The sequence below is a fragment of the Podospora pseudoanserina genome, chromosome 5 (assembly GCF_035222485.1).
Source record: "Podospora pseudoanserina strain CBS 124.78 chromosome 5, whole genome shotgun sequence".
In the NCBI taxonomy this organism is placed as follows: Eukaryota; Fungi; Ascomycota; class Sordariomycetes; order Sordariales; family Podosporaceae; genus Podospora; species Podospora pseudoanserina.
In genome coordinates, this window is record NC_085924.1 from 2473374 (window position 1) to 2495621 (window position 22248).

The window sequence follows — 22248 nt, forward strand, 5'->3', positions numbered from 1 at the left end:
TTGAACAGTACCGCGCGAACCTCGGGTTCAAAGACCAGATAGGGGTTGTGACCTTGCTCAAGACTGTGGTGGCAGACCTGCTGCCGCCGATGTTGGCCGAAGAACGGTTCAAGGACGACCGCCAGCGTTTCCTGCCCTCCCGGTGTTTTGGATGCATTAAAACGGACTTCTTCAACATGGCTGCCATCATAACTCATGGACTCAAACAGTCAAAGCCTTACAGCTTAATTATGAAGGCAGTGACAAGTCCCATAGCAGGCATTCCAGATGAGGTGTTTGAGGGGATGTACAGTTATCTAGGCTGTCGTGGTAATAAGGAACTACTCGAAAAATGGTTACAGATCCAAGTCGATTATGGCATAGCTTACCTTACCTGATGGACAAGTCGCCCACATGGGGAGGGTCTTTCTACGGCCCAGGCCTTCTTGAGCGGCGCGACGATGTGATTCTCATGGAGCAAGAACAGGCTCGGTTGGACGAAGAGGAGGCTCGTAGGAAGAGGGAAGAAGAGGGTATCGAGGTGAAAGTGAAGAGAATGTACTATGCCTTTGCTCGTGATATTGGACCATACGACAGTTACTTGTTCTATAAGAAAATTGAGGTGGGCGAACTCTGGCATGGACTACTTGAGCCGAGGCAGCTCTACAGATTCCACGAACTACAGGGCCGACTGACTGGGGATGAATACAAGGGGATGCGCAGCGACTTGCAAGAGAGAATCGGGCGCGAATTTGCACGAAACCTTCGCAGCTAGGGACCAGAGACTGGGATGGTGGTCGACTCAAACAACTTGAAAAGTTAGATCATGATATTCAGCAGTCCGCGGGCGGCCGTATTTGTACGCAACAAGCTGGAAGCTGATGAATCAAAATCGGCTTACCAATCCTTCTACTGGACTAGTCTCGATGTCGAAATAGATGCCTCGGATCTTGGCATCAACCCCACCCGATGTGGGTGTCTTCATCCACCCAACATCTTCTGCGTCCTTCTCCCGCGGGATCCACCACCACCAAGTGACGTCGAAAAACGTCACCAACTGGCCATGGATACCCCGCCGAGCTTTCCAGGTCGGATCACGATATAAACACCAGCATCTGCCCCTCGTTTTCACCTCACCATCACCGCCATCATCACAAGAATAACAACCCCTTCACACCATCATAAACATACCCAACCCTTACCCCTTACATCAAACAAACCGCTAAAATGTCCGACAAAGTCCAAAACAAAACCCTCCTCTTCAAAAAGGTCCCCACCAACGCCCCCATCCCAGGAGAGCACCTCGCCGTCGAACCCGTCCCCTTCGACCTCAAACCCCCCAAAGGAGGCCTCACCGTCGCCGTCCTCTCCGCCTCCTACGACCCCTACCTCCGCGGAAAGATGCGCGACCCCTCCATCAAGTCATACTCCCCGCCCTTCCTAGTCGGCGAGCCCATCACCAACGACACCGTCTCCAAAGTGATCCGCTCTGATACCCCTGACTTTGCCGAGGGGGATCTGATCGTTGCTTACCTCCCCCTGGCGGAATACGCCCACTTGAGTGCTGGCCAGCTTAAAGACGGAACGATCAGGCGCAGGGTTGATATCAAGAACTCCAAGATTGGGAAGGACCTGGGGTTGTTTTTGGGACCGTTGGGTATGCCGGGGTTGACGGCTTGGAGTTCGTATCATGAGATTGGGCAGCCGAAGAAGGGGGAGACGATTTTCATCAGTTCGGCTGCGGGCGCGGTTGGGCAGGTTGTTGGGCAGGTTGCTAAGCGGGAGGGACTCAGGGTTATTGGATCGGTTGGTTCAGATGAGAAACTCGATTTTATCCTCAATGAGCTTGGGTTTGATGGGGGGTTCAACTACAAGACTGAAAACCCGTTTGATGCCCTCAAGCGGCTCGCGCCGGATGGGGTGGATATCTACTTTGAGAATGTCGGTGGGGAGCAGCTCGAGGCTGCGATTGAGGCGATGAACCAGCATGGAAGGATTATTGCTTGCGGGATGATTAGCCAGTACAGTGTTCCTGACGAACAAAAGTATGGGGTCAAGAATCTGTTCAAGGTGGTGAGCAAGAGGATCACGATGAGGGGCTTTATTGTTTATGACAAGGGGTTTGCGGATAAGTATGTGGAGGAGCACCAGAGGAAGATGCAGGAGTGGTTGGCTGAGGGGAGCTACAAGGCTAAGCTGAGTGTTACTGAGGGGATTGACAATGCAGCCGAGGGGTTGGTGGGCATGTTGGAGGGGAAGAACTTTGGGAAGGCGGTGTTGAAGATTAGGGATTTGGAGGAGTAAGGTTGGAGCTTTTTGGATGTAGTTTTCTGTTTGGGTAGAGGCTGAATAGAGTTCCTGTAGCTTTGATTTGACCTGAGTGTAATTCTAAATGTGCTGTGCTGTGTAGGCTGATTCGGATCCTTCAAGTGTAAAGTTGCATTGAATCCTTCCGCTGTGGTTTCCATGCACCGGGTATGGGATTGGATGCAAGGTACTTGTGACTGCCGAGAAGGAGTGCATGGAGACGAGATCCCGATCAATGACGGCGCATATGCAGGCGATGTTGATCTTTTCACGATTGGTAAGCTTGTTTTATGAAGCTCCATTGGGGCAAATGTGTATCGCTTTGCACAAGCATGACAAGACACATGTGAAGGAAGAACTTGCATCGGCTTGTTCTATGAGCTGGCTACCGTATGAGAGAGATAAGAAGAGAGTTTTATTCCAACCAAAATATCCAAAAGACAGAGAGAATATCCAATGAAAAGTTCCTTTTATCCAATTCAGAATATGAGACATCATCTAACCCTTTCCAAACCCCATCGTCTCAATCCAAACACAAAACTGTCGAGGTAGCCCAAAACTTCCCACCCTACTCATACCTCCTCGGCCGTCCCACCGCCCGTCTCTTCGGAGTCGGCGTCACCTGCTGCTCTAACTCCCGCTTTCCCGGCGTCTTTGTTGTTTTTTTCGGCGCTTCCGGCACCTTGCCAGGCGAAGACTTTGGCTTCGTCGGGGTTGACACCTTCCTTGCCTTCCCCGTTTTCTCCTTTGTCACAATAGGACTGGGCACCTTCGTCCTCCTCGTCTTCCTCTTCTTCTCACTACTCCCCTCAGGCTGCTGTGCGGCAGGAATAACCTCATCACCCCCCTCATTTGAATACTGCAAAGCTGGGACCGTCTCTTGTTGCGTCCAGGGAATCTCGATTCGGGGGTTTACCCAGGGAGGCCTTTTATCTGGAGATTCGGGGACTTCGACGGTTTCAACTTTACCTGCCACGCCCACCCGGGGGTTTTTCGGGGGTGTTTCCCTAATGATGGCAGTATCTGGGTCACTTCTGGGGCGCTTTTTACCAGTTTGTGGAGGGGGTGTTGGGATGCGAGGGATGGTGGTGTTGCCTGGGGGTGAGTTGGGAGGGGGTTTTTTCCTCGGGGTTTGCGAGTCTTGCTGGGTGGCGTTGTAGTTATTGGTTGGGGAGTAGAGGCTGACCGGTCTGACTACGCGCCCAGAGCGGATGGTGTGTCGTTGGGGGGTGGGTTCGGGGTCGGTGGCGGTGTCGGGTTTGTTGTCGTTGTTGTTATCACCACCACCGTCGTTGTCGTCCTCGTCAGAATCGTTCACTCCATCAAAGGTTCTACCTGGGCCACCTCCGCGACCACCATCGCCACCATCATCGCCATCATCACTGTCGTTAGCACCATCATTGCGATTGGGACCAGCACTACTTTCATCCGCCATGGCCTCCTCATAGCCCTGAGCAAAGTATGAGGGGCCCCCAGCCGGTTCCTGCTGTTTCTTGAGCGTTTTATCAATCTTGGCAATCACCTCCGTATGGCCCTTGATCTTGAGCTCCAGCAGCCGCACCCTGTCCGCCAGCTCGCTCTGCCTTGTCTTGAGCGGGAGCATTTCCTTGATCAGAGCCTCGGCCTCCTCGTCCAATTCATCTGCCCGGTTCTCCAGTTGGCCAGCCCGGGACGGATCAGCCTCCTCCAAAGCCTCGAGCCTCAAAGTGGCCGCCTCTTGCATCATGTCTGCTGCGTCATCAGTCTTTTCGTTGCGAAGTGTCATCTGCTCCTTTGCCGCCCTCTTGAACTCAGCAGCGCGTCTGCGGAACATCTTGATCTCCTTCTGCAAACGTTCCTTCTGCTGGTCAAGTTGTTCCGGTTTGGGCAGGTTGTCATCAGCTTTCTTGAGGAGGTTCATCTTTTCCTCCAGCTCCTTGACCTCTTCTGAAGCTTCAACAAATCGTTGATATTGCTCCGACTCATGGTCATCCGTTTCAAGTCTGTCTCTCTTGTGTTGGGCTTCAGTGTACAGGTCGACGACCTTCTTTAACCTGTCTCTCAGGAGTCTATACTGCGTGGCCAGAATATCATTGTTTATTCTCCGCGCCTCATCCTCCCTCTTGTACTTTGAGGTGGGAGAGGGTGGTAGTGGTGATGGATCCCCTTGTGTTCCTTGTGAGCGTGTGGGTTGCCGTTCGGGAGGCGGAGGAGGAGGCCGTGGTGGTGGCGGCGTAGGTTCCCGTGGAGCCGCAAACTTGTGCCCAAATCCAACCTTGTACTCGCCCTTTGGATCCAGCCTCTCCAACATGGCATGATACTTTTGCTTGATAGCCCGCTGCTCAGGTGTCTCCTCCACCTCCCGTCCTGTCGCCTGGAGCTCCACCTCCTTCCTCATAATCTCCAGATAATCCTTAGCGAGCTTCTCTTCCTCGTTTCGTACCTGCGCACTGTCGTCGTATTGCAATGCGACGGGGTAGAGGTGCCACAACACGCGCTTCGCCCGGCGCATCCATCTAAGCACCCGCTTCAGGTGTTGTTCCAACGTGAGTGCCAAGAAGGGATCTCTCGGGTTGACAGCCTCGATGAGCTCGTCCCATTCTTGGGCACGGGCATCATTGCGAGTTTCGTAGCCTTCATACTCGTCAGCGTCAGACTCTGCAGCATCACCTCTTGGTGCCTCGAACACAGGCCGTTGGACTCGCCAGTCCGGCTTGAATCCACCCTTTCTCTTGTGTTTCTCGAGCGCTAGTCTCCTTTCGCCCGTCAAAGACTCATCCACCGTGACAAGGGAATCATCCATATGATTATCAACAACTCGATGTCTGCTCCCGCGTTCGGGAGTGTCCATATTGGCCGCCCGAATCTCATCGCTGTAGTGTTGGTTCCAATATTCACCCCATAGTTTGGCAGGCTGCTCCATGGCCTGTTTCGCCCACGGAACTGCGAGCCAGTCCGTGATCCCAGGGTTCAGCTCACTGGTGACAGGGGCGTGGAATTGGTACCAAACAAGATACTTGGTCCCCTGCACCAACTGAAGCTCCCGCGACACCACCTTTGTTCCTTTAACCTCCTCCATGTCTTGGCCCTCTGGCGTGTACGGGATCAGGTCAATGCGGTTCGTGAGCGCGTACCAACCGTGCATCAGGGTATCTGGTATGCTGATATGACCAGTTTCCTCGTTCGCCCGGAACTTGGCTTTCTCGTTTTGCACTTTCAAACGCGCTATGGGGAACACGACGTCAATCAAGATGTCGACATCTACAAACGATTTTGTCTGCAACCTTTTTGGGGTCCAGTAGCGTTCATCCGCCCAGCTCGCCCGGTCCTGTATTTGGATTCTTTTGGAGCGCACTTGGAATACCTCGAGGATATCATAAAGGTCCTCGGAGTAGTGCGGTTTGTTTGCGCCTGGAGTTCTCACGTTTTCGATGGTGTATTCTCCCGCATCAACATTGTAGTCTATCCACGATTTCTCCCATTCCTCCTCCCTCTCACGCGCATCCCACACCGTGACCAAGCGTCGAAGTACGGTCCCCAGAAGATAAATGTCTTCCCAAAGCTCGGGCCTGAGTCCCGTGTGGTCATCGGCGTCCTTGTTCCCTAGCCTTGCCATGATCTTGCTGCGCTCTCCACGATTGTACTTGTACACCTTTTCGCTGCTGTGTAATTCGTTGGCCTGCGACCAACTACCAAGCACAACACGAGGGAACGCGCGCCGAAGAGACTCGTTGACATAGTTGTCCTTCTTCGCTGGGTCCTCATCCCGCTTATTCACGTCAAATTCACTCTGACCCCTCTCCGATGCTTCCTCAAAGTGCAGATAGACATGCTCGGGGAGGATGTTGCGGTGGACAAACGGCTTCCAATTCTCCTTCTTCCTCGTATCCCCTGCCTTCAGCTCCGATCGTGTGATGCCCGTTTGCATATAGATTACAGCGGACGTGAGCTGCTCCATGACGTGCCAGATGAAATACTCATCAATCCAAAGCTGCGTCGTCCTTGGACCCTGCGTGGCATATGCCAGCATACTCCGGAGATTGTACCCGTTGAAGTGCTTGAAATACAGCGAATACTCGTCAACATATAGCGGCCTTTTGAAGGCAGAATCATACTCTACGCCCTCTCGGCCGTTGCTGATGCCAAAACCGAACAAGTTTGGATACACCCCCTCCTCTGGCAGCCGTCGCTTTACCAGCGGATCGTCAAGCCGGGCAAATTTGATCTCGGGCGGAATGGTCCCGGCATAATCCCGTTTGGCCTCGTCAGGATTGGAATGCCACCATCGTCTGTAGTTTTCGTTCCAACGCCAATCAATCATCAAGGGGTGCGCATGGATGTTCTTGCTGACAATGAGCTCCCCAGTCTGCCTTGAGCACACCAACAGAGCGCGGCCAGCCGGCGCCTGTGGTTTCAGGGTGTGCATATAGACAAAACCGGCCTTTTGTTGGTCAAGCCAGAGGGTAGAATCCAGATCCTTCTCATCTACGCCCGTTTTCGACAAGCGAAAGGTTCTGGGGGGGAGCATGATTGCCAGCTGACACCAGTCATGATCCGGCTCTGCAAGAGCCTGAAGAGCCGTGTCGGATTGCTGGACCTGCGTCGTGTCGACTTGCTGAACCTGTGTCTGCTGGATCGGAAACCTCTTGGGCGTGGAAGCGTCCGCAGGCCCTAATGTATCGTTCCCAATGAGGTCAGAAATCAAGTCTGTTGTACCCTCAAACAAGCCAGCTATTGTCCCGTCAAACGAGCTATCCGGATCACCATTCATGTTGACACCTTCATCAGGATCCACGTTCGCTGAATTTCCCGCTTGAACTGGATTGGAGCCCGTGGTCACGCCTGCCTGTGCGAGTGCCATCTCGCTGCTGGCGTCGATGGCGGCCTCGATGTCATTGATATCCATCTCGTCAGTGATGATGATGTCCCCTGAGCCATCATGCTGAGTAGGACCAGAGTACGTACTGCTGGGGTCGTTGACAGGGCCTATGCTGGTATTTCCGCTCGTAGTAGGAATAGGCGGGATAGGCTGAATGGGTGTCTTGCCCGTACTGGTAGCAAGCTGGGCAGACCCCGGTCTGGGAGTTGGGGGAGGATGTGATGGAGGTTCTGGGACTTCGTCTTGATTCTGTAACGACTTTGCCATTGGGTATGATTCGGTGTCCGAGTCCGAGTTCCAATAATGGTAGATCTCATCCGAGGTGTCGTCGTACACATCACCATCACCAGGCGCCCACCCCTGCCAGGAATACGAAGACATGGCGCTTGTGCTGTTCTTGGTGATGTTGTGAGTTCAAACGTCGCCGGTCATCGGACAGCAAGCACTTGCACGGCCGGCGGGTCGGGTACGTACGCGACATGGTGCTATTTTGTTGTTGACTTTGGGCAGTTAACGCCGGGTGTTTCTTTGTCGTGGCCTCCATTTGCTCGAGCCGGTTCCGGCAACACAAACGGATTCTGCAGTATGGAACACAAAGGATGCGGTGTTGTCAAGTACAAAGCCATGGATGCGTTTTGCATAGAAGTCGATTATTCTGAGACGCTCGTCTGGCATTGGTTAATTAGGGGATGATGGAATGTGGCAGATGCCAGCACGTGGTCGGGTGGTCAGGCAGCTGGACAGGGTTAGGGTCCATGTCCGACATGCCGACAATAACGCTGGGAATGCCCCCTTTTTCGATCAAAACATTTGATCAGATGAAACTTCTGTCACTTGGTGTAACCGGATAGCCATCAGTCCCAATAAGCCAACTCAGAGCGAGTCAATATGTTCAGTCCGCGATCGGTGTTCCCCACCTCCCCCTCCGCACGACCTCTTGATCATTTCACCTTGCCAAATACACCAAAGTTGTCATCACTTGCTGGGTGTTGCAAATTGTCAGTCTTCTTTTACAATGGGTGATTGTATTCCGGATACCAATGACGTGTCGGCGGCTGGTGACCGCGACATCGAAACCTACCACATCTCTTCTTCCGCGCTGCACGCCCGCGCCGCCCATCATGAGTCGTTCCAGCAGCTGTGGGAGACAAAATGGAAAGGACCTGTATGTCAACCAGGGCCAATCCGGCCGTTCACAGCTAATCATCAACAGTGCGCCATGGGTGTCTACCCCTTCATGTTTGGCAGCATCACCGACTTTCAGCCGGTGGTTGACGCGATCATCGCTGTAAGCACCAACCCTTGGATGCAGTTCTTGGCCTTGTCTAACACCGCCGACAGAAAGGCCTAAAGGAGCCCTACAACTGGGATGAATACGCTTCCATGTTCTTCCCCCAAGCGTTCAAGCTCGCCTTTACCGCCCGCCAAGCCGAACAAAACGGGGAAAAGGAAAAGGCTTGCGAGTTGTACCTGTCCGTTACCCCATCTCCCATTCCGTCCCAACTGTCTAACACAACCCCAAAGCCGAAGCTCAGCCCTTTACCGCATCGCGCGTTTCCCCGCCCCGCGCTCCCCCAAACAACACGAAGCCTGGAATCTATGCAAACAAGTCTTCTACAAAGGCGCCTCGTATGTTCCCCCATTCCCCCGTTCACCCACCCCACCATCCTTACTAACCCCCCACAGCCTCCTCCCCATCCCCATCCTCCCCATCTCCATCCCCCACCCCAACCACCTTCCCTCCGAACCCCCCCTCATCCCCGCCTCCCTCCTCCTTCCCCCGTCTCCACACCCCCTCCCCCTCCTCATAATCCTAACCGGTCTCGACGGTTACCGCACCGAACTCTCAGCCTGGCAAACCCCCCTGTCCCGCTTCTCCATCGCAACCCTCGTCCTCGAAATCCCCGGAACAGGCGACTCCCCCTCTCTCCCCTCCGACCCCCTCTCCCCCGACCGCCTCATGTCCTCCCTCTTTTCCTACATCTCCACCGCCCTTCCCACCGTCAACTCGTCCAATATCATCATCTGGGGTTTCTCCACAGGAGGGTACTACTCTCTCCGCGCAGCCCACACCCATCCGTCCCACCTCCTCGGCTCCGTCTCCCTCGGCGGCGGCTGCCACCACATGTTTGACGAGACCTGGCTCCGCAACGTCAACCATTTGGAATACCCCTTCGACCTAGCCCATACCCTCGCTCACAAGTTCGGTTACGAAGAGGATCTAGACCAATTCATCAAAGAAGGCAAGAGCAAATTCAGTCTCCTCGACAGCGGGATCCTGGACCAGGAAAGTTGCAAGACGTTGGTGGTCAATGGTGACTTGGACGAGATTTTCCCGGTGGAGGATTTGTATCTTGCCGTCAAAGACAAGAACGGGAATGTGAGAAAGAACACCGAGTTCAAGGTTGTTGAAGGGAGGAAGCACATGGGGGAGCCCGAGAGCTTTGGTGTTATTCTCGAGTGGATTCATGGGCTGTGGGGGTTGGAGGCGGGAGTGGACGAGTTCAAGAAAGGCGTTTTGGAGGGTTTGCCTTTCAAGCCGAAATATTGAAGGTGGTGGTAAGACTTGATCAAGTTGTTGCATCGAATACCATGGCAAAGAAGCTGTGGCTGTGGAGAAGCTTGCAAAGGTTTTGGCCCGATTTTCAAGAAAATGCTAATGCACATGGTGATAATGTTCCTATATTGTCCAGAGCCAGGAAATAAAAGGAGAGAACCTATACGGAGCCCTTTATTTATCTTACCAACACCCCCACCTCCCTCCCCTTGATATAGAATCTAATCATATTGTGAATAAGCTTTAAAAGATAGTTAAGAGACATTTAAAGATAATTAAAAGGCGGTAAAAGGTAGTTAAAGGGGTTAGAAGATAATTAAGAGTCGTTGAAAAATAATAAACAGGCCTTCAAAGATAGGTAAAGGGGCTTAAAAGTCAATTTGAAGGCCTTAAAGAATAATGTATAGGCGTTTAAAGATAACTTAAAAGCTTATTATTTTTCTTTCAGGACCTAAAAACACCCGCTTATATCGCTGTACGCGCTCTCACCCGCAAGTCGCATCTCCCACTGATTAATCAACCAAGCTTGGACTAATGGCTCTTGCGCCTCAACATCGAAAGCTTTTCAAAATCGGTCTGAACCACTGCCAGTTCCTGCTCCAGCCGTACCTTGCGAGATCCAAGTTTGGCAATCTCAACGTCACACCGCGCTCTTTCCTGTCCATAAAGGCGACAGTTTCTGGCAAAATATTGCCCGTACGATCGTTCAAAGCCTTTAGCGCATCCGTTTCGGTTTTCGTCGACTTCAGGTGTTCAAGGGTGAAGTTGCATGTCTTGAGCGCCTTACGCTTGAGGTGCCGCTCCTTGTATTTGAGGATGAAGGCATCGCGCGAAGGGTCATATGGCTCGTCGTTGTCGACTTGCTTGTCGTCTGGGCCGGCTTCTTTTGTTATGCCTTTTCCCTTGACATCTGGTTAAACATTGCTTAGCCGTTCGAACCAGGCGAAGGGTGCTGTTGGAGATCTAAGCAAACCTTTCACTGGTGTCGAGTTGTCGGAGGCGTCTTTCTTGTCTTGGAGGTCAACCTCCTCCTTGGTCGAGGCTTCATCACGAATCGTTTGCTGATCCATTACCGTAGTGTTTCTTGGTAGCTGTTGCAACAAAGTCTGTAGTTGAAATTGAAACTGGGTGGCTAAATCTGTGGTGGAACTGTAAGCTGGTGTTGGAGTTGAGGAAGAAAGGGAAGAGGAAGAGTTGACAGATGGGAGTGGGAGATAAGCTGCTGAGGTGCTGTGTCCGGGTCCAAGCAGGCGGCGTCTTGCCACACAGTTCTATGGGAAAGCACAGGGGTTAGCACAGCTGTGCAAACCGTGGATCGAAATGATGGAGGGTACGATCCAAAATGACTGCCGTGGAAGATCATGGAGACGGCATCTAGGAAAGAACCCCCCGGCACAAGAAACCTCCGCGGACTCGCCCAGGGAAGTCACACACCTCAGCGTTCAGCGGGTGAGTCCCTTCAACTGCATGAGGAGGAGCGCGACCGCTGTTCTTTGTTACTATGCACGTTATGCAGCTTCCTCCACCTCTTCACAACAGCCATATATTACCAACTCACAGTAAACCCAACCGCTCAACTAACCCTCCACCCCCAACCTCTTCGGCCCCCTTGCAACAAAAATCATCATACTCCCCACCACCTCCACCTCCACCTCCTCAAAAGCCGCCTTAAGCCCCTCCTCCAACTGTGCCCTCGTATCACCCTCATTCCCAAAAACCTTATAAACCCGATTATACAACCACAACGTATACCTTACCCTCACCCCCGCCAGTCCCCGGGCTTGATACTCCCTCCCGGGCAAAATAGTACACCCAACCAGCACCCCATCCCCCCTTAACAACCTCGCCGCCATCCCAAAAACCCCTTTTTTACCCTCCGGTGCCGTGGTCCGCAGACAATGAAAAAGGTTAAACATCGTCACAACATCATACCTCCCCTCCCCCAAACTCTTGGGTATATCCCCATCCAGTACATCATGAAGTACCGTCTCGACCGTAGCCAGCTCCCCCAACCGGCCAACCACACCCTCAATCCTCCTCCTTGCCTTCTTCAGCGTAGAAAGATTATTATCCATCAACGTGATCCTCATCGACTGCCTATTCCCCAGACAGGATTTCAGCGCCTCCGCAACAAAAAAACCCGTCCCTGCACCAACGTCGAGATGCTCCCAGCATCTGGCTTCTGTGTGTTCTGGCGGCGAGAAGTATTTCTGGAATAGTGGGAGTTGAACAGACTTTGTAGGGCAGCGCCATATTCGCGTCATGTTGTGGCCCAAGACGTGGATGTCGTAGTAGGAGAGGGTGAAGGCGTTGTAGTAGGTTGAGGTGGGGGGCTTGCGGCCGTTGGGTGGGGGGTTCTCGTGGGGAGTCATGGGGAATCGTGGGATCGGTTAGAGGGCTTGGTGGCGTCGTCGAAGGGTGTCAAAGAGGTGATGGAGGGGGTTTGGACGCCGGTCGATGGGCGCGCTCGTGTCTTTTGAGGGTGTTGGTCTTTACTGACGATGCCTTGCCAGTTTTCCTTGTTGCTTTTTCGCCAAAAGAATATGCCCCCAAAATTCTTAAAGATGCGACAAAACCGGTGAATGTAGCGGTATCTCAGCGAGGAGAGAGAGGAGCAACTGTGGACAGGTATGTAAAGTAAAGTTCAATTGCTCCGAGAGGCAGTGAATGAAGGAAGGCGTGAGACGGAAATAGAAGCATGGAAGCCGCGTTGCGCCTCGTGGTCTTCACTATCTCCGTGGTCAGCGGCCATGGTGAATATCTCGGTTCCACTTTGGCGTTGCGATATGGTATAGTTGTCAGTTGCGGGAAATCTTGGTAGTTGTGGACAGGTATGTATATAAATAAGGCCGAAGGCCGGTGCTTCGAATTTCATCCGATATCTCCTCAACAATTGGATCAACTCGGGCCACGTCGTTCAACGGAAAAAGAAGCGCCTGGCGTGACATGGCAAACTTGCGGCTCGGAGTGTGTCAAAATGTGCAAGCGCTGCAATTCATCGCTGTCATTACTGGGTATAGACGCCTCAGAATACTCACCATCTAAAGCTTGGCCTTGACAGCACCCTTTTCCCTCTGCTCTTCCTCTTCTCTAGCCTCCTTGTTCAACCTCCGCCACATATCCTTCCGCAGCTCATGCCCATCCATAAACGCCCTAAACCACTCCCTCTGAAACTTTGGCAACCTCCTCCCCACACCATTCTCCGGCTCCCCCGCCAGTCTCCTCACATCCTCAAAATACTCCTCAAAATCCGGAAACACCAACGTAAACTTGACCCCATCCCCCCTAGCCTTAATCCTCTTCTCCTCCCACTCCTTCATCACCTCCACACTCGGCAGATTCGCCTTCCCCGCCAACACCCTCGCAGCCAAAACAGCCTGCCACTCAAAAATCTTGAACGTCAGCCCCGCACCGACAGCACCGACAAAAAGCAACGTTGGGTCTCTTTGGTACACCACGTGCTGATACAGCTCCGGCACGCGGTTGTTCCTAATCTCCACGTTTGGCAGAAACGGCATTGTCCACGTGTATCCCGTCCCAAAGATGATCGAGTCCACATTCGGAATGCTCTTCCCATCAGCCAAATGCACCGTCCTCGTCTTGGGGCACACGGACTTGATCGAAGGGTGTTGCTGAATCCTCGGGTGCTCAAACGCACCACCGCCAAAGTAGCCATTTGCCGCATGGCCGATGGTGATGGTGTGGACTGGCAAATCGGCCGTCTTGGAGTGCGCGAGGTCGTAGGCGATGTCAGCTGCCGACACGGAGGCGCCTACTACAACCACGCGCTAGAATTCAAGTTAGAACAGGTTCCCGCCGGCGGAAATCCGAAGCAAAAGGGGCAAACAAACCTTGTTTTTGAAATATCCCCTCCCCCGAAAGTGCTTACTGTGAATCACACTTCCCGGCCTCCCCTTTTCAAACTCGTCCAGCCCGTCGATCGCGGGTATGTACGGCACCCAGTAGTGCCCGCTCGCCACCACCACCGCGTCAAAGTACTCTGTCCACCAGTAATCTTTCTCCTTGCCCTCCTTTCGCAGCACGAGCTTCCACTCTGTACCTACCTTTTCGGCCAGCTCGACGGTGGTGTTGTAGGACACCAAATCCTCGTAGTTGTTGTGCTCGATCAGGGACTTGATGTAACGCTGCATGACGGTCCAGTGTCGAAAAGGGGTTTCTGGCCCGTGGAGAGCGATGGACTTGTCGGTCTTGTCGGCTGGGATTGGCTCCTGGCTGAAGGACATGGGAAGGTGGTCGACGTTGGTTTCGAGGTAGGGGTAGACGGAGGACTCGGTGAAGCGAGGGCGGTCAGACTTAGGTGTTTGGGCTGGGAGTTTGGGTGGGATGGGGAGGGGGGGGTCTGCGGTGCGGTTGGCGAGGGAGGGAAGTTGGTGAGGGTTGGGGGGCGGGCTTTGTCGCCGATCCTGGGGATTCGTCAGGAGCTGAGGGTCAGAGATGGTGAGGGGTGCAAAGAAATTACCAGCATCCTCCGGCCTCTTCGCGCCTTTCAAAAACACGGATGATATCAAAGGTTTTTTCTTGGGCGAGAGCGTCAATGGCGATGGCGCCGGCTGGGCCGGCACCAATGACGGCGACGCGCTTGATTGGTGGGTGAGACATGGTTGGTTTGACTGGAAAAGCGAAGACATCGCGTAAAACGTGTCAGTGGTGATGTTTTGGAGCAGCGTGGCATTATGTATGTCTGCCACCTAGCCGTCCGGCCGCGTGGGTCGGGGTGTGATCCGGGCCAAGCCGGGGGTGGTTCGGGAACGGCCCACCCAGGCGTATTGTGTTATATCACGCCATCGCTGCGATGGGGAGGTGAAGGACGCTTTGCCGCAGTGACGGGGGACGAAGCTGACCGGAAAAAATCCGAACTAATTTTTGGCTAGGGCAGAAGTATTTTGAAAGAAAAACGACAAAGACGAAGTCGGCACCAGTGGTGGTGATTTGGTAGCGCCTGTGGCTGGCAAACAGAAAAAACAAAAATGTTGGTGTGCTAACAAACAACTACCGGTGACGTTTGGTGTTCGGTGCAGGCTGCAGCGTTCCTGCCAAGACCTTCCCGATTCGCCCAGGCGTGGTCTGGGCCCTGTCAAATCGTCCCCCGTTTCCCAACTGCCTTCCATCTCCTCGACACCAGTTTCTTTTTCGTTAGACTAATGGCACATTGTGAACCAGTCATTGTTACAAGCTTCAAATTTCGACATTACGCAGCTATCCAGTTTCTTGGTATCGCCAGGACTCGATACCTGTTCCTGGATGCAGTAGTCGATTGTACCACAAACTTGACTTGGACGACTTCAATGCACAGAGGCAGTATGCTTTCTCGACAAGGCCGGAAATGAACAGCAACTCTGGCATTCCCTGAGAACTGTCCTCCTATTAGGCCTCAACATAATCCACCCTACACCACACCACATCTAATCCCATCCCACATCTCATCCCATCCCACAATGAATGCCGACTGGGCACCAGCACTACTTATCAGCCCTCTCTGAGCCCGGTCTCCGGGACGCCTTGCAGCGACTGGTCCCCGAGAATGCGGGTGGCCCGCCTGTACCACCCAACTAGCGGGTCCGCATGTGGGAATTGCATCTCGATGCCATCCACGGCCTGGATCACGTCAACGCTGGCAACAAGGGTTCCGACTGTTGGCTCCCGCACCCCGAGCTGATCTTTTATCGGCAGTCGCTGTCGATAAAAGCAATGCCGCGTCTCCCTGTTTGTGTCACCGATTCCTCGGTGTCATCTAGCTCTTCAACCACACCGCCAAGCCTCGGACAACATGGCTCAACCATCCGTCGAAAAGGACACCAAGAAGAGCGGGAACGATGTGGACTCTGGGACATCCTCTTCTGTTGAAGAAGGATGGACAGAGTGGGATGAGGTCAAGGCCCGGAGGAAGTCCGTTTGTCTTAGCTTCCGTCTACTACGAAGCGCAGCGCTGACATCGTGCGTAGGGTTGACTTTTCCGTTTTGCCATTGTTGTTCCTTGGGCTTCTAGTCTTTCAGCTTGACCGGATGAACATTGCTAGCGCCTTGACTGGTGGCTTTGCAGAGGATATTGATGTCTCGTTGGATACCATCAATGCTGGCAACCAGATGATGTTTGCTGGTATTGTGCTGTTGGAAATTCCATCCAACCTTGCCCTTCAAAAGGTATGATCAAAGATGACGCTCAACGATAAGCATTTGCTGACCCCGTATTGCTAGCTCGGACCAAGGAAATGGATCGCAGGTCAAGTCCTGGCGTTTGGTACTGTGGCCTCACTGCAAATCTTCATCCATAACAAGGCCGGGTTCCTGGCCTCTCGGCTCATACTCGGCTTTTGCGAATCTGGCTACATCCCCGGTGCCATCTACACACTCTCAACATGGTATTCCAAGCGAGAATTGGCCAAGCGGGTTGCTATTCTGTTCTTTGGCATGTTTGGCGCGAATGCAATTAGCCCATTGTTGGCCACCGGCATCCTGAAATTGGACGGTGCTGGGGGCTTGCATGGATGGCAGTGGCTTTTTCTTCGTATGTTTTTCATCTCGACCTTTCCTCCGATTCGATGCTGACTGATCTTAGTTGAGGGCCTCTTTACCATTGTGGTCTCGTTCATTCTCCTCTTCTTCCTCCCTGGATCCCCTGACATGCCAAGGCCGCTTCTCAGCCCAGGCCTGATCAGGTTTGATTCGAACGACCGCGATATTCTCCAGAAGAGGCTCGAAAGGGACGATAATGAGAATAATGGAGGTGCGCAGGGAATGGAAATTCCCCTGCAGCTGGTGTGGAAGACTGCCACCCATTATCCGCGGTGGCCACATTTCATTTCTACCTTTTGCCTGTTCTCAACATGGAGTTCTTTAACCACCTACACACCTTCCATCTTGAAGTAAGTTATCCCCGCATATCCGTCTTTTAGCTTGGCTAAATATCTGACTGCAAACAGATCTCTGGGCTGGGACACTATTGCTGCGAATGCTTTGGCTGCCGTTGGTGCTTCCCTTTCGCTGGTCTTTGTCTTCATCTTTGCATACATCAGTGACAAAACCAACCTCCGCGGTGGCACTGTCATCCTTGCACAGGTCTGCTTTCTGATCACGCTGATCGTGGCAAGAGAAGTCCATCCACATGTCGGCCAATGGTCACGATGGGCTTTGTGGACAGCTGTCAACGCGCTGGCCGTGGGGTATCACCCTGTCCACAACACATGGCTCCAACTCAACTGCAGAAGTCCAGGTGAACGGAGTATCAGTATTGCGTGAGTTCTTCTAGACCGAAAACAAACTTGCGGGGTTTTGCTGACAGGTGCAGGATGTGGGTCATGTCTGCCATTAGCGGGCTGATGGTTGGCACACAGTATTATCAGGCCAAGGATGGACCATTGTAAGCTGTGCTGCTCACTGCTGCACCTTGATCTATGCTAATGTTGTGTGCCTTAGTTACTCCAACGGTCTCCGCATTCAGATCATCATAGTGTCTGTTGGTATCGTCTTTGCCATCCTGCAGGTTGGGATTTACAAGGTGCATAATAAGAGAGTGGCTGAGGGGAAACATGAAGCTGATGAGGATGGTCAGGAGCCACAGATTTATGTCCCCTGAGTTGCGGATTGGCTCGTGTTGTAAGAGGGATACATTCGTATTGGAGAAGCGTGCAGTTTTCGTTTTATTTCACTCGTGGTTTAAGTGACAAAATCTGGTGGTGGACCTTCATGACCCTGGCGGGGAATATATAAGCTTCGTCGATCCAATCTCCTCGAAGTGAAACAGAGTTCTCGTATGTCTTGCAACGTGCTCGTGGTTCAGATAAAGTTTCGGTGCGTCCAAACCCAAAGATTCATGTGTCAGCCGGCTTGCCGTGGCCAAGATTTCTCAAATCAGCATCTGTGAACTGGATGGTTTTGTCTTTAAACAAGTGGGCGTCGTTGGTGACTTTTCCAAGAGCTCCACGGGGTGGGATAGAAGAAAGGAGGATGCCATCTCGCGCAACAATGTAAGAAACCAGCATCCTGACTTCGAGACCTGGGAAGAAAGAATAGTCCTTGCATTGCGTACCATCCTGCCCCAATTGGTCTTCAAGAGGCAAATTCCATCCACGCCATCGCATTATCGCAATGATATCAACCACAGCCAACAGAGAAACAATTTTACCAACTGCAGACTTGGCATCAGGTGTTGCCAGAAAGCGCACCATAGAACGAAGAGTCCCAAGTACAAAGACCCAGGATATGCCCCTCCGGTTAACGTTGTGTAACATCTCACTTTTCCCGGGCTCCGGATAGAGCCAATAAGCTGTTCTGAATCGTCCAAGACCCAGCGAGCGGCGGACTATGGCTATTTTGCGTGCCGGCAGATATGCGTAACTCTCCTTGTGTAACCAAGCATAACCTATCCTATCATACCCCCACCCCCTAAGGATCCCCCTGCCACCCATCCCACTCCTCCGCCCAGCTCTCCTCCAAACCCGTCTTCTCATAGTACTCACTCCCAAACCGCAACGGCAAGCAAACCCCGTACGGATTTTTTTCTCCCCGCACAGTCACCGGCGGGTGAATAAAACACGCCAACCCCTCCCTACACTCCCGTTTGTCCTCCCCCCCGCACCAATCGTCATTAGGTTGGCAAATCCCAGGGCCATCACAGGAAGGACCGCAGCCGCTATTGCGGGGATCGTCAGTGCAGTATTCTACTCTCTCGTCGCAGTTGTCGTAGAGGCCCCATCCGGCGCATTTGGTGTAGATTTTCTGCCTGGAGAGGTCGATTAGTTGGCAGGTGCCTAGGCAACCGGGCCAGGAGTGATCTTTGAGGGTTGTCCAGCGGGTGCAGGTTGGGAAGAGGGGGATGCATGTTAGGGGCGGAGCGCAGTCGCCGAGGTCGTAGTTGCAGGGGGCGTTGATCTCGGAAGGGGGGGTGGTGGTGTTGGGAACGGGAGTTGAGAGGGTGGTTGGGAGGAGGGGGAGGAGGAGGATGGTTGGGAGCTTCATTTTGGGTGGCGGTGGGAGGGGAGGTGAGGTTGAAGGTTAGCTGCCTAGGCAAGGGTCGCATGGTGGTGTTAAATACTTGGTTGGAGGCGTGGGAGGAATGTGGATTGATGTAATGATGTGGTGGGTATGCAATATCTTCATTGCTCGTCCATGGCTTTAACCGGGCTGACTTGATGAAAAATGTAACTGTTGGTCGCGGAGGGTGAATCCTTTCTTGCGGAGTTGTTGCCTCCTTTGTGTGGCATGAAGGAAGTCAGTACCAAGCATAAAGGGAAGAGAGTTGCTGCGCTGCACCTGTTCAAACACTGGACGCCTTTCTCAAGGGAATTCATCGATGAGTTGCTGTCAGAGCGTTTGGATCAAATGTCTGGTCGCGTCACAAACCACGTCTGTGTGGCAGTTGTTGGAACCAACACAATTCTTTCACCAGGCAGCAGCCTAGTGAGGCCTCTGCTGCCTCAGAGCTTCCAGGTAGCGTTGGAAGATTGTGGCAGGTATCAACGTCCACCTAAGCCATCTGATGGCGGAAAAGCTAGACAGGATATCGGGGAGTCAAATGATAAAAAGGCTTGGTGAACACTGCAACTCGTTTTCCTTTCTTTTTCTTTTCCATTACCGAACAATTCACCCAACAACCGGGAAGATGAGTCCCTACATCATCTGCTGTCCTATCTGCGGATGGAGAATGTACGACATAGGTGCCGGCTGGAGAAACGAATTTCGTGGTCGTGAGTCTATCTGTGTGCTCAACAGAGTACATCTCTGCTAACTCCCGTAGTTTGCATCACACCAAAGAAGGGAAAGTTTTACCAGACTGGACTGGGCGTCTATGATGACCCTAGCAGCGGCGGCTTTATTGCGCCACGAAATACAGCTACCAGATATGACGACGATGGATACACCAGGCCTCAGAAGGATCAATTCGCTACCCATAGGCTGGGTACTGGCAAGCGCGGCTTCGCAATTCACGATGCTTGTTGGCTCCTTCTCCAGCAAGCCATGTCACCAGCTGCGGTCCCTCTTGACCGGGTTGTCTATTCTCTTGACTCAGCCAAAGACTCGTATAGGCCCCCTAGGTCCGAATGGGCCTACGAGCAACACGGAGAAGAGGACAGCCTGTTTCCTTGGGAGATCAATGGACGCGATGATGAAGCAGAGGATGCGCCTTGGGCCGCTGACCCACGTGAGGTGAATGTTCAAACGATACTAGACGTAACCAGACTCGCCGAGAGATGTCCAGACGACGCCAAAGCCAAAAACCTGACCACCGAGCTATCAGACCTCGTCGGAGAGTTTTCTTGGCCTTTTGAGGCCTCTGGATGACAATCGGTGCCCAAGGTACTGGAAATTGCTGTCCCAACTGCTCGCCGACAAAAAAAACACCATCATCACTCCGTTTACTCGAAGGGGGCTTGAGATCAGGAGGCATATCTGGTCCCTCATTGTCAACCTCTTGCCACTCATTAGATTTCATAGTCATGAAATTCAGAAACCACTGATGCCGCCTTGGGCAATTGATGACGACGAATTTCCTGCTGATCGCTGGGAAATCGCGGCAGGCAATCTCGGTGGTGCTTGTAGAGAGCTTTTCAGTTACCAATTCCGTCTTCACAATGACGTGGAGAATCTTAGCAAATCAACCATCGTCGTTGGGTATTTCACATATGTCTGTGGTCTTTCATTTTTGACATTGTCAGGCCAGAACTTGAAGGTTGGTTACAATAACACCGACCAGGCGGAGTCGTGGACTGATTTGGAGCCGGCAGGGCTGACAGGCTTGAATGTTGCGGTTGGAGAGAGCGGTATTCATCACTGCAGTGTGTCAACCCAACAGGGCCGGTGGGTGATTGGCTTGGTCAACACCACGGGATTGCAAAGACGAAGCGGATAGAGGGGGCGAATGCAATTTCGGCACTGAAAGTTGGTTTCAATGTAAATGGGATCCCCTAAACAGCGAAGACTTGTTGTGGGGCACCAAAGGGCCCAGGTTTTCCCAGACCCACACCGGTTTGCTCTTGGGGCTGGATTTTCTTACTGTTTTCTTTTGAACCAACAACCAACTACTGTAATACTAATTTGCTTACCAATTTTGGCCATTTTTTGGCCTCATTTTCGCCGCCGGTGACTTTCCTAGGTCGCCAGCCCAACACTTGTTGAATGATTGGCTGACTCTAGTTTTGCAGGGATTTCGACTTCTCAGCATAGCTGCTGTCGTAGAGAATGGCCAATCACAGGATGATGAGAGGCTAAACGACTTTCAGCTAAGAACCTCCGCCGTGTGGTTTCCTGACATGCCTCCCACCCATGTCAACCTGAACGTGGGTATCTTACCCCATGTGGCATCGTTTACCCATGGTTTTAAGCCTCTTCTCTGGAATCATGTTGGTGGGGCCGGGGGATCTTACTTGGAAAATCTGACCAAGATATCATTAGATGGCGAAAGATTGAATTTTGGGTACGACAGAGAGGATGTTCCGGCAGAGTCAAGGCTGTTTGGTCGACCAGTGCTACCAGCCAACAGTGAAGCTGAAGAGGAGAGGGAGTTAATAAAACCGGCCATACCGGCATCGATGAAGAGAGGCCGCAACGAGGTCCCCATACACCTGACAGGCAGACGGAGGAATGCGACGAGGAAAGCGACGGGGAGATTGATGGATACGACCCAATGGGGGTTGATGAGTTTGACGAACCTGAAGACGAAGACGAAGACAAGCAAGACATCAAAACCTTTGACATCGATGGCCCAAGGGGAGAGCGCATTACTGAGGTCAAGTGAGCCCGCACTGCACTCTATTTGCTAGGAGAAGGGGGCACGGAATATATGATGGTCGCGTGGGTTATATCAAGGTACGTGAACCTTGCACATGAATAACGCTCGATCCCAACGCTACCAGGGTCTACACAATGCACACTGTAAAGCTAACATGCCACGCATAGCTTGTCACGAACCATGGACGGACAGAATCATTTGTGATGGAAAGATATATTGGCCGGAACCGGGTTGAGAAGAAAAGGTCTTTTTCGGCAGAGGCTGGCACTGCTATCACTGGGTTTTATGGCACCCTCGATTCCACCATACCGGTTGCAATTGGGGTTATCACTGAGACTGTTAATATTTAACTAGGTACCTATAACGAACCCCTATCTAGAACCTCTGAAAGGGATATTAGTTAAAGGCACTTCTAAATAATCCTAGTTCGGTACAGCAAAACAATATATAATAAATAACATATCTCAATTACAAGAGTTTAATACTAATGATATTAACTTATATTATATATTCTAAAACTATTTATTTATAATAGCCAGATCTTCCGTGTATATATAGACTTTAGGACCGTGGACCGTTAACTTATAGACGGTCCTCGGTCCATTTATTATTATCTGATATTAGATTATGGACCGTAAGCTCCGCTGCGGTCCCCGGTCCTTATTTTATTAATCTGTTCCGTCTAATTAAACTGTAAGCCCCGCTCGATCGCCCGGTCTAACACTAATTAAATCTCGTAGCCTTACTATTTTTAGAACCGTAATATAATACTTTCTTTTTAAGCTGAAGCCCTTATAGCTT

General features: G+C 52.2%; 9 protein-coding genes across 9 annotated transcripts; 4 read left to right on the forward strand and 5 right to left on the reverse strand.

The window, feature by feature from the left end:
• Nucleotides 1-1206: 1206 nt before the first annotated feature.
• QC764_511750 (uncharacterized protein) lies at nt 1207-2283 on the forward strand (the record flags this gene model as incomplete). The annotated part of the gene is made up of 1 exon (XM_062948395.1): nt 1207-2283. One exon carries the CDS (start codon nt 1207-1209, stop codon nt 2281-2283), a length of 1077 nt encoding a protein of 358 aa, XP_062799150.1.
• Nucleotides 2284-2854: 571 nt separating this feature from the next.
• On the reverse strand, nt 2855-7525 carry QC764_511760 (uncharacterized protein; the record flags this gene model as incomplete). The annotated part of the gene is made up of 1 exon (XM_062948396.1): nt 2855-7525. One exon carries the CDS (start codon nt 7523-7525, stop codon nt 2855-2857), a length of 4671 nt encoding a protein of 1556 aa, XP_062799151.1.
• A 427-nt stretch (nt 7526-7952) lies between these two features.
• Nucleotides 7953-10402, forward strand: QC764_511770 (uncharacterized protein). The gene is made up of 5 exons (XM_062948397.1): nt 7953-8309; nt 8358-8432; nt 8486-8616; nt 8669-8773; nt 8831-10402. Exons 1-5 carry the CDS (start codon nt 8160-8162, stop codon nt 9693-9695), a joined length of 1326 nt encoding a protein of 441 aa, XP_062799152.1. The 5' UTR covers nt 7953-8159; the 3' UTR covers nt 9696-10402.
• On the reverse strand, nt 10250-10771 carry QC764_0080630 (uncharacterized protein; the record flags this gene model as incomplete). Its single annotated transcript, XM_062940780.1, has 2 exons — nt 10250-10611; nt 10675-10771. The coding sequence occupies 2 exons, from the start codon at nt 10769-10771 to the stop codon at nt 10250-10252; spliced, it is 459 nt and encodes a 152-aa protein (XP_062799153.1).
• A 507-nt stretch (nt 10772-11278) lies between these two features.
• Nucleotides 11279-12073, reverse strand: QC764_511780 (uncharacterized protein; the record flags this gene model as incomplete). The annotated part of the gene is made up of 1 exon (XM_062948398.1): nt 11279-12073. The coding sequence occupies one exon, from the start codon at nt 12071-12073 to the stop codon at nt 11279-11281; it is 795 nt and encodes a 264-aa protein (XP_062799154.1).
• Nucleotides 12074-12742: 669 nt separating this feature from the next.
• Nucleotides 12743-14578, reverse strand: QC764_511790 (uncharacterized protein; the record flags this gene model as incomplete). The annotated part of the gene is made up of 3 exons (XM_062948399.1): nt 14182-14578; nt 13553-14125; nt 12743-13489 (listed from the first exon to the last, which is right to left on the reverse strand). Exons 1-3 carry the CDS (start codon nt 14185-14187, stop codon nt 12743-12745), a joined length of 1326 nt encoding a protein of 441 aa, XP_062799155.1. The 5' UTR covers nt 14188-14578.
• QC764_511800 (uncharacterized protein) lies at nt 12783-17509 on the forward strand. Its single transcript, XM_062948400.1, is given in 8 exon segments — nt 12783-15124; nt 15142-15608; nt 15665-15863; nt 15918-16227; nt 16279-16585; nt 16643-16954; nt 17008-17079; nt 17136-17509. 7 exon segments carry the CDS (start codon nt 15490-15492, stop codon nt 17293-17295), a joined length of 1479 nt encoding a protein of 492 aa, XP_062799156.1. The 5' UTR covers nt 12783-15124; nt 15142-15489; the 3' UTR covers nt 17296-17509.
• A 578-nt stretch (nt 17510-18087) lies between these two features.
• On the forward strand, nt 18088-21959 carry QC764_511813 (uncharacterized protein). Its single transcript, XM_062948402.1, has 5 exons — nt 18088-18602; nt 18633-19405; nt 19456-20609; nt 20861-21524; nt 21615-21959. The coding sequence occupies exons 2-3, from the start codon at nt 19198-19200 to the stop codon at nt 19998-20000; spliced, it is 753 nt and encodes a 250-aa protein (XP_062799157.1). The 5' UTR covers nt 18088-18602; nt 18633-19197; the 3' UTR covers nt 20001-20609; nt 20861-21524; nt 21615-21959.
• Nucleotides 18105-18677, reverse strand: QC764_511810 (uncharacterized protein; the record flags this gene model as incomplete). The annotated part of the gene is made up of 1 exon (XM_062948401.1): nt 18105-18677. The coding sequence occupies one exon, from the start codon at nt 18675-18677 to the stop codon at nt 18105-18107; it is 573 nt and encodes a 190-aa protein (XP_062799158.1).
• Nucleotides 21960-22248: the final 289 nt, after the last annotated feature.